The 11,053-nt window shown below is 31.6% G+C and overlaps 1 protein-coding gene across 1 annotated transcript; it reads left to right on the forward strand.

The window, feature by feature from the left end:
• The first annotated feature begins 4,263 nt into the window (after positions 1-4,263).
• On the forward strand, positions 4,264-10,495 carry LOC18095365 (40S ribosomal protein S8). Its single transcript, XM_024605094.2, has 5 exons — positions 4,264-4,425; positions 4,513-4,585; positions 9,016-9,346; positions 9,887-10,056; positions 10,199-10,495. The coding sequence occupies exons 1-5, from the start codon at positions 4,422-4,424 to the stop codon at positions 10,275-10,277; spliced, it is 657 nt and encodes a 218-aa protein (XP_024460862.1). The 5' UTR covers positions 4,264-4,421; the 3' UTR covers positions 10,278-10,495.
• Positions 10,496-11,053: the final 558 nt, after the last annotated feature.

Here is an 11,053-nt window from a genome sequence, read left to right on the forward strand (position 1 = left end):
TTAAAGCTACAAATGCTTATAGATTCATTGGAATAACTAAATGGTTCTTTTTTAATTAGCGTAGAAGAGTTATTATTGATAATAAAAACTTTTTTAGCAAAATTTACAAAGCATAAAAGATAGAATCATGTTTAAGAGAACAATATTTGAAAAAGAAAAAAATAATTCAGTAATTTTAGTGTACATCTTAATATTTAGTGTGCACCTCAATTAAATTTTTGTTGATGATTTCATCACTAATGTTATGGTTCTAACAACCTTAATATTTGTAAACCTAAAATTGCATTTGTTAATTAAAATTAATTTTTTCAAAAATTATTAACATGTCGCTGGGAAGGGAAACAAACTTACATTGAAAAATCGTTCTTTTCATGGTTGTTAAAAATGCGTATTAACTCGTAAAATCGTTTGATTTTACGAGTCAAAACACAAAAAACATGTAGAATCGATGTTCAAACTCAAAAACCAGTAAAATCGGGTCAAACTCACATAAAAATGGGTCGCCTCATAAAAAACATAAAAAATGTAACGTTTTCACGAGTTAACCAAAACTTTCACCAAATGCAGAAAATTAGAAATGTAAAATTGCAAATGCTCCTTTGACTCAGCACCATTGCACCAGTCTCTTTCCCAGTCCCCACCCGGCCACCCCCACCCCACCCGACTTCTTCCATTGAGCCTGATACTTCCAGGTAAATGGATCCCGCTATGAAGGGACCCCCCTAACATGGCGGCATCATACTTATTAAGCCCGTGTCAAGCGTGGATGCCTGTGTCAGAGGTATCTTTTATTGGTTGACACCTAATGACTTATAGTCGTCAAAAGCACTGCTAGAAGAACTAGTAATAATCCTATTTTTACGATACATTATTGACTTTTCCTTAGGTATCTATACAAATTAAAGGATTAAGATACCATGAACTATTTCTATTTTTTTTTTAATTCGGTAGAACCTCCTCTATATGGGAGACTACCCAATACATAACAATTTAAATTGAATTGCCATAAATTAGTTGATTTTATTCAATTCGTTTCTTTTTTATTGATTGAACAGTTCACTCAACTTGTACTCAACCTAGTTTTTAGATTATATTTTTTGAAATATTTTTTTATTGATACATATATGTATTATAGAGCAAACCTAATTATCGAGTCTCTACTTTTTAACTAGGATTTACTTTATAAATAGAAAAGCTTCTTTTCTATAATTAGGTTATATATACAATTATTATCACAATAATATTATATTGTATATCATATAAAAATCAATCTAAATTTATAACTTTGACTTATTGAAATGGAGCTTATAATTATGAATATATGATAATCAATTATTATTAACTAGGAATATTTTAAATTTATTAATGTTTAATAGAATATTATTAACTAATAATAATTAAATCAATCCTATACATTTAATTGACTTTGAACAACAAAATTGAAAAAATACATCCAACTAAAATTCAACAAATTGTTCTCATATAAAAAAAAAAGTATCAACAACAACATCCATACAATTATTAAGAAAAAAAACATAAAAAAAAAGAAAGAAGAAAAATCTTACCTTGATTTCATTGTGATTGAAGTTGAGAAGAGAAATAAAAAAAATTTGAACAATATGTTAATTAAAAAAACAGAAAAGTTAGTGGAAAAAAAGAGGAGATGACATACCTGCGCGTGAAGGAGAAGAGAAGAGAAAAGAAGGAGTTGAGGAGATAAAGAGAGGGAGAAGAGAAAGAAGGAGAGGGATGTTGGTGTTTATTTACAGAAGAAGAAGAAGAGAGCCGACCCATCTGTTATGATTTTAAGGATTTTGATGTTTTAATTTGGGGTTTTTTTTACCAACAGGATGGAAATGATACATAATGCTTTAGTTATAGAATCCATTATATATGCAATGTTATGTATAAAACTAGATGTATCTTATACCTTGAACATAATAAGTATATACCAATCTAATCTAGATGGGGTTTACTATAGATAGTTAAAAATATTATTAAGTACTTAAGAAAAACTAAGAATGTCTTTATGATTTATGAAGGAGATGAACAAGAAGTTCATGGTTATTTAGATGCTAATTTTTAATTAGATATTTATGATAAAAAAAAATCTCAGATATGATATGTTTTTATTCTAGATGGGGGTGTTGTAAGTTATAAGAGTTTCAAATAAGAGATCACAAAAAATTATATAGTTGAAGTTGAATGCATCTTTGGGGTTTAAGGCGACAAAAATAGATTGTTTGGATAAAAAAGTTTATTTGAACTAGATGTGGTTCCTTGTATTGTTGATCCAATATCCTTGTACCGTGATAATAATGGAGTCATTACACAAGCAAATGAATCAATGTCTCATCAATGATCTAAACATGTACTTAGACAATTCCATTTGATTAAAAAAACCGTATAAATAAAAGATGTAAAGATAAAGTGAGTACCCACTAAAAAGGATCTTCTAGATCCTTTCACTAAGGCACTACCTTGAAAAAAGCATAATCACTATATGGAGTGATATGATATTAGATACATGAGTGATTGATTTTAGTGCAAGTGGAAGGTTATTAGTGTTTATGCCCTATAAATAATTAGTTGGTTACATATGACACTAACTTTGTACATGCAAAACATATTTATTATTAATAAAGATATTTTTTATTGTTAATGAATATGCTTGATTAATGAGTTTAGAGTAAAAATAAAGTCTTTAGATAAAAAAAATACTTTGTAAAGAAAATTATAAAATTGTTATAATTATGAGATTTCTATTGCATCAAAACATTGTTCCTAAATGTTTGTGTTCAATGCTCTATTAAGACTGGACATTAATTATAGTAATTGAAATTAGTACATGTTATGTTTTTTCATTTATGAAAGAAAGAAGTTGTTTTAAAAAATTAAAGTATAAGTGATACCCAGAATTAATATACATGTGCTTGTTAGATGACCATATGATGGTTTAATCTTAACTACATATTGTCCTAATCAAGGATAAGAAACGGGCAAATATTGGGTATAATATGAACTATATGAAAGTATTTGAGTGATCAAAAGAGAATTCATCACCCTATGTGAATTAAAAAAAATGTTCCACTAGTCTCGAGTAGTATTGATGGCAAAATCCTTACACGAGATGGAATGAGATTTGAAAAAAAATTTAAATTTTATTTAAAAAATCAATGACAATGGTCTTGGGAACAAACATGATTTGATAGAGCAAATACATTCCATGCCATAATGTCTACATCATAACATTCTTGAAGAAAGGGCAATAATTATATTGAGAAACTAGTTACTGAAAAATTAAGTTAAATACATATAACTTTCATAATTTTTTAGGGCTCATGACATTTTGCTAGACAAAGCGTTTAATTCTCAAACATAAACTAATTAATTATTAAATTAATAATAAATAATTCATTTTATTTATGTAATCTGATTTTGATCAAGTTTTTGATTTATATTTGGACCAACATTTAGGAACCTAAATGGTTGCACATATTAAGAACCATTTGTCATAAATTAAATTTAGACGATTAATTAAATGTGTCTTGATTGTAAAAAAAATTAGAAATTGAGGACTATAATATAATTAATAAATGGATTACAATTCTAGAGTTAGAAAAATCAAGTAGGGAGTTGATTGAATAAGTTTTTAAAACTGTCCTGATATAATATATGTAATATTATTTAAAGAGTGAATTGATATTTTACCATTTATAGGGTTATCAGTTCCCTATAAATAGAATATTATGCCTCATATATTTGTGTGAAAAAAAATTATGTTAAAGAACATATGATACAGAGAAACAAGACATAGCAATTATTCTTTTCTAAAAGAGTTTTAGGAGATTTCTCACTAATAGTTCATGTGAATTAGTTTTAGATACTAAATATTTGGATAACTTATGATTTGCGATAATCTAGTCTTGAGAAATTGATAAAACCTCAAAAATAAAATTGATTTTCAAGTAATTTTTAAATAAACTTTAAACAACTCTGGATTATTTAACTAGGTCCTTAGGATTTTTTGAAGATTTATCATTGATTATCTAAAAGTTGAAGATATTATAAAAGTCTCCTTTTATATTTAAAATACCCTTAATATTAAAAAGGGAACAATTACAAAAATATTAAGGATATTTAGAATATAAAAATGGATTTTGTAGACAGGCATCGGGTATAATTAACATAATCGACGTGTTGGTTTTTTAACAAACAAATGTTAGTCTGTTAGTAATTCTTAAAAAATAATTATTTGATTGATCCAAACGTAGTCGTTTGACTGCTCGAAACCACTGACTAGCTAGGGTTTTAATTGATGACGCCCACGCCCATAACAGGCCCATCTCCCTACTTCAGTTTCTTTCGCGCGTTGCTGCTGTGAGTGTGCAGATTTGGGATTGCTCTAGAGGGAATAGAAAATGGGTGCGTAAGCGTTTATTTATTTATTTTCTTCAGTTCAAATTTTATACCTGGTTAAAAATAGTTTTGTATGGGTTGACTGGTTCGTAGGGATTTCTCGTGATTCTATGCACAAGAGACGTGCTACTGGTGGCAAAAAGAAAGCTTGGAGGAAAAAGAGAAAGTGAGCAACTTTTTTATTTTCTGTTATAATGTGCTTTGCTGGTTACTGTTTTAATTTCTGTGTTTAGAGCAGCAGCATGTTTGATGTATGCATTTCCACTTGTTTTTAAACACATAGAGGTCCAGCAATGAATACGATAGGCACTAAATAAATTGCTCTTGGAAGACTGATATTTATGATATCAAATTGCTGAAAGATGCTAGTTTGCAGTATAGGGCTCTTGCGAATTTCTTACATCGTGATGCTTTGACCTTTTCAGTTACTTTGATCAACTCTAGTTTAGGAGAGTCATTGCTATTACCTTGATTGATTAAATGTCAGTGGCGATTTTTTAAGGGAGGAGAGGGGCAGGGAAGAAAATAGTCTTTCGTTCTTTGGATTTCTAACTAGGTGAATGGAAGTTAAATTTTTTTCTTTATTTGCTTAGAGGATGGGAATGAGATGTTTTGTTATTAGATTATATTTATGTCCTTGGATAGAGTTTCATAAATAAATAACAAGGATATAACCATAAATTTAGACCAACATCTTTTAAGTATTCCTTCCCCTCCATTACTTCCAATTCCCCAATTTGGAGGAGACATTTTAATAAAAAGGAAAGGAATGGAGTTTGGAAAAACTCCCTTCCCTCCTATTAAAATGTTTTCCCAAATAAATTAACTTATTAGTTCCCCTCAACTGATCTCCTTCCTAAACAAACTGTATTGAGAAAAAAAAAATGAAGAAGAAGTTTAAAGTCAGTGCTGTCAAAGGTGGAAAGTGCTAAAAGGCACCAAGCCTGTAAAATGCCCGAGGCACTAGGCGCTCGCCTGAATGAACCATGGCAACATGCTATAAATAAAAAAAATGTATATAATTATATTATAATATATCAATCTAAAATATGTATCTTCTCAATTAAGATTAGATCATTGGAAAATAAAAAAATATAAAATACCATAATAGTCATACAAAGTTATATTTTTCATCCCTAAAACAAAATGAGATAATTTAAAGTAGTATCAATGTTGTCAAAGGAGAAAAGTGCTAAAAGACGCCAAACCTGTAAAATGCCTGAGGTGCTTGGCACTTGGCGCTTGCCTAGGCAACGCTTCATTGAATATCATCACCCAAGGCCTCGCTTGTAGCGCTTAAGCGAGCGCCTTTTGACAACATTGTTCGAAGTAAGTCCCCATCTGTCTTTTTATTATCATTGTTGGAAGTTACATGGTTCGCATAGTGTCTTTTATGGTATTGTCATATGGTTTTTAGTAGGAGATGAGCGCGCTTAAATTCCTCTATCAAAGATTTTGGAAAAAGAACTTCCAAATTTTTAGAGAATAAAGAAATCAATGAATGATTTGGTAATCTTGGTGCTTTTTCACACAAAGTTATGTCTTTTTATATGTTTTGATGAATGAAAAGGACCCCCTTAGGCAAGCCAAAGCATAGCCCCAACAAGACCATTTAAAGACCTTGACAAAGTGAAGCTTGGGAGGTCTTGTGGTCTAAAGTAGGTCCACTAACAATAAGTCTGAACAACGCGGTTGTTTGAAGCCATGTTTTAGTGTTCAGATTTCCCACTCTTAAGACTGACAATGCCAACCACCTTTTATAAATGCCCCTCAAAGAGAATAATAGTACCATCTTGTGTCCATTTTCTCCCTAACAATAGTATCGTTTTGCATTTTTGTCCCTCAAACGATCTTGTCACTTTTAAATTCTAGCTCTATTTCTTTAACTATAATCTCAATTTTCAAAATGCTTAGTTTTCTTGAAAATCTAGCTAGGCAAGTGTTTCTTCTAGCATTTCTAGCGAAACCCAGATTGGTACCTCAACTTAAGAAAAATTCTTAATATAGTCCTTTCATCTAGTTTCTAGATACTTTTTGACACTTGGCCTGACATGTGCTAGACACATGTCCACCATATTAAGAAATAATCTAGAGTAGATGGACCAACTAAATAAAAAATGAGTAGAGAGGCCGTGATAAAAAAGGTCAAGTGCGCAGATCAAAGATATGATTAATACTTATAAATTTGATGGTTAAAGTAGTGAACACCATTGATTTGAACACCAATGGTTTTTTTTTGGTGATATGCCTGAGCCCTGAATCATTGCTCAAAATTTGTGTTACAATCTGCTTATTTGGATACCAACAAATTTGATTTTTTATTCCTATGATTGGTGGCAACTTGACTGAGCTCTTAGAACTATCTTTATATAGAAATCAATCATTTGACATGATTCTCGAGTTTATTGCAAATTGTCAAAAATTGCAATTCTCTTTTCGATTATTTGAGGGTTCTTTCTACTTTGCCTAAGAGTCTAACTTATATTGGAAGCCTTTTTGATTGATTAGCCAATCATGATAGTCTTGAGGGGTTGCATTCCTTTAGGTTTCGACAATTGTAAGAATTTGTAAACTTTAGATTTGTCATTCAATAGCTTTGGTGTTTTTTTTTTAAAAAATTTAGAGCCTGTTCGGCTTCTTGTTTTTCTAGATTTTACTGCTTTGATTTAAATCAGAGCAATTAAAAGTACCAAAAAAGTATTTGGTATAGATTTTAAAAATTAGTTGTATAACTTTTGAGATTGAGGTGATTTTTATAAAAGCAAGTTAAATGCATTTTAGCTTTCACTTCAACAAGCATGGGAAGTGATGTTTTTTGAGATGGAAGGATGCTTATTTTATTTAAAAGACAAAAATAACCTTAAATATTTTAGAATTACAAACATGCGCGCGCGCGCGTGTAATGTAGTTTACCCTAGCACACTAGATTTCTAAATTAAATTATTTGGTAGCTCTATTTACTTAAAAAAAAAATCATGTAATGTTTTGATTCTTGTTTCTTTTTTGTGCCTTTTTTTTTTACTTGTGTTTATGAAATTTGTGTGGTGTCCAAAGAAAGAATTCATTTCATAAACAATTTTATTTTAATTTCTAGAAGAAAATGTGTAATTTAAGTTATTTCCTTGATAGTAATTTTAATCCAAACAGCAACATAGTAGATTGCTAAACAACTAAGTGATTTTTCTCATAGAACAACATGGCATTCATTACCAAATAGTTTAATCTCACAACACAACATAACAAAGCACTCACAGCACATCACAACAACCATAGTAGGGGCCAAAGAGGCTCTTAGACATTGTGGTAGCTTCAGAATCTTGGCATTATCCTTGTTAACTTAGTACCATACCATCATCCTTTGCCCAACTAAAATTTCTTCTTACCTGGATCTCTTGAGAATAAGTTGTCTAGGAGGGTTCCTCTTGAACCCCCTTGACTTGACAACCTTAGATTTATAGACAAATCAACTTGAGGGAGAAAGTCCGAGTGAATTGGGAAGCTAGGTCAGTTAGAGGGCCTCAATTTGTTTAATAATTAATAATTTCCTTTGAGATCAATTAATTTAGGTTTTATATAGTGCTCTTCTTGATTAGTTCCTTTAAAAAATTGAGCTTTAAGCTGGATAAGTTACAATATGTTTATAGTACAATTCTTGTGTCCATGGTTTGTGTACCCTACTAATGTGTCAATGGCCTTTTCCCTACACCATGTGTGAAAGCGGTCATGCGATTAGTCTCTTATTTCTAAATGTGGAAGGACTGTATCTGTAAAGATTAGTCTTTTATTTCTAAATGTGGAAGGATTGTATCTGTAAAAAGTACAGATGCTTGGGAGGCTATTTCAGTTAGAGATGCTTGGGAGGCTATTTCAGTTAGAGGGCCTCAAATTGTTTAATAATTAATAATTTCCTTTGAGATCAATTAGTTTAGATTTTATATGGTGCTCTTCTTGATGGGTTCCTTTACAATTCTTGTGTCCACGGTTTATGTACCCTTCTATTTTGCCAATGGCTGTTTCCCTACATGTGTGAAAGCGGTCATACTGGCATGCAATCGGTCTTTTAATTCTAATTGTGGAAGGATTGTATCTGGTGGAAGGATTGTATCTGTAAAAAGTACAAATAGCATCATATGTTGGTCGTTCTATACTGGGCAAACTATGTTTTTCCCTTATAGATTTGTCAATGTTTCACCTCTACCCTCACAGTTTAAAATTTCTGAATGCTACACCTATAGTCTGAAGAAAGTTCTAATTTTCCCCTTTAATGCTAAATAACTAACAAAGAAACTTTTTTTCATTTTTTTCTTTTTTCGCACTCATTTTCCCTCTCAAATCCCCAATATGTTATAATATCTCACAAAAACACAAAAAACTAAAAATTCTCAAACCAAATTCAAAAGGTAAGATATTTAATGGTTAAGGGCAACATTGGAACTTTCCAAAACTAGAAGGGTAACATTCGAAAATTTTAAACTATGAGTAGAAGTGAAACATTAATGAATCTGCAGGGGCAAGAAGCCAACAATGTTTACCTTTTTATATTTTATCATGTGTACTTAACTAGAGATCTTGATTCATGTCTTCTTCTGTTTGAAGGTATGAACTCGGAAGGCAACCTGCAAGCACTAAATTGTCAAGCAACAAGACAGTCAGGAGGATTAGGGTTCGAGGAGGAAATGTAAAGTGGCGTGCTCTGAGGCTTGATACTGGAAACTACTCATGGGGCAGTGAGGCTGTGACCCGAAAGACCAGAATTCTTGATGTGGTGTACAATGCATCTAACAATGAACTGGTTCGTACTCAGACTTTGGTGAAGAGTGCCATTGTTCAGGTTGATGCTGCGCCTTTCAAGCAGTGGTATCTCCAGCACTATGGTATTGACATTGGCCGGAAGAAGAAAACCACAGCTGCAAAGAAGGAAGGAGAGGTATGAGCTTGAAATAGTTTTTCCTTCCAGGCACATCATTTCCTTTTTTTAGGCTGCTTTTGAATCTTGATTTTATATTGGTATATTAAGATTTATATATTTTCCATAGTGTTGCCAATGCCTTGTGATACTAGTAGATTTTATGTTCCTCAATCTTCTTTCAGCCAGAAAATGCCAATTTAATTCGTTGTTGTTATTGGTTGTTGATGCTTGTGGAATACTTGTCTCATTGTGTAGCATCAGTAAACTTGATGGGTTTTTACTTATTTTGTCAATTCTGAAGCACTATAGAAGGAATTGTGAGCACTTGTCATTTTCATAGACAAATATATAAAAAAATGTTCATTCTTAGACTTGAGTCTTAATGGTCAGCCTTTTTTGGAGATTTGGATGACTGAGGAAAAAATGAACGCCTCTGAAAAATTATATGCGATATATATGCCTTTTGAGTTCTGACTGTACAAGTGCCATTCATCTTAGTGGTATTATGCTTTGGTAATGGCTTGTATATGAACCATAAATTCTTTCTTTGTTTTGTAGGAAGGTGAAGCTGTTACTGAGGAGGTCAAGAAGAGCAACCATGTACTGAGAAAGTTGGAAAAGAGACAACAGATTCGCAAGCTTGACCCACATATTGAAGAGCAATTTGGCAGTGGCCGTTTATTAGCTAGTATTTCATCACGTCCTGGTCAGTGTGGCCGTGCTGATGGGTATGTAACCCTTCTCCTGCATCTATTTCTTGTAGTTGTTAAATACGGCTAGAGGAAGATAATAGAAGTTGACCTTTTCAGTTCCTTGGAAGTGTTCTTTTCCTCTAAAAATCTCTCACATGAATTTTTTTTTTGGTGGCAGGTATATCTTGGAGGGCAAAGAGTTGGAGTTCTACTTGAAGAAGATACAGAGGAAGAAGGGCAAGGGAGCTGGTGCATAAAATTTTGTTTCCCAAACTTGTAATTTCCGAGTAGGCTTCTTCAACCTTCACCTTATATTTTCCCTTCTTTTGGATGTTGAACTGATGGTGAGATGAGAAATTGAACTTTGAAAACCTATAAAATTGTTGAGGTGTCCATTAGAATCATAGTTTGGTCCCTGTCCAGTAATACTCGTGTTTTGGTTTTGACTCAATGAATTACTAATCGTTCTTGTCCAGTGATGATCATGTTGTGTTTTGGTTTTGACTCAATGAATTACTAAAATTATTTACGGTTTAGGCGTTGGTCCCGTTAATAATTTAAGTTATCTTCCTAGCCGTTGCTATGTTGCCTGTCTTGGAAAATTTATTATTGTTCATGTCACTATGAATTTACTAAACGCCAAATTGTTTGAAAATAAATAAAATAATAAAGAGAGTAAGGTTCGATTAGTATGGAAAAATTGGCATGATCTCTATCAACAAAAAAACCAAGATATGTGTGTGTGTTAGATCCAGGAAAAGAAAATTGAGCAATTTCTATTTTCTTCTAACAATATTGATAGATAAGATACTACCAAGGAAAAAAAGAAAAAAAAATATTATGAATCAATTAATTTACTTTTTATAAACACCACCCAAGAAAAAAGTGTAATGTAATATTTTGAAATATTTAAAATATCAGAAGTGTAATCCATAAAAATTATGATTATTAAACTCTTTCTTCTGTTTGATATGCCGCTGAGTTCTTATGCTTTCATGTCTACAACTCGGTTCATCCTATCACTACAAGTATG

The sequence above is a fragment of the Populus trichocarpa genome, chromosome 1 (assembly GCF_000002775.5).
Source record: "Populus trichocarpa isolate Nisqually-1 chromosome 1, P.trichocarpa_v4.1, whole genome shotgun sequence".
Classification (NCBI taxonomy): domain Eukaryota; kingdom Viridiplantae; phylum Streptophyta; class Magnoliopsida; order Malpighiales; family Salicaceae; genus Populus; species Populus trichocarpa.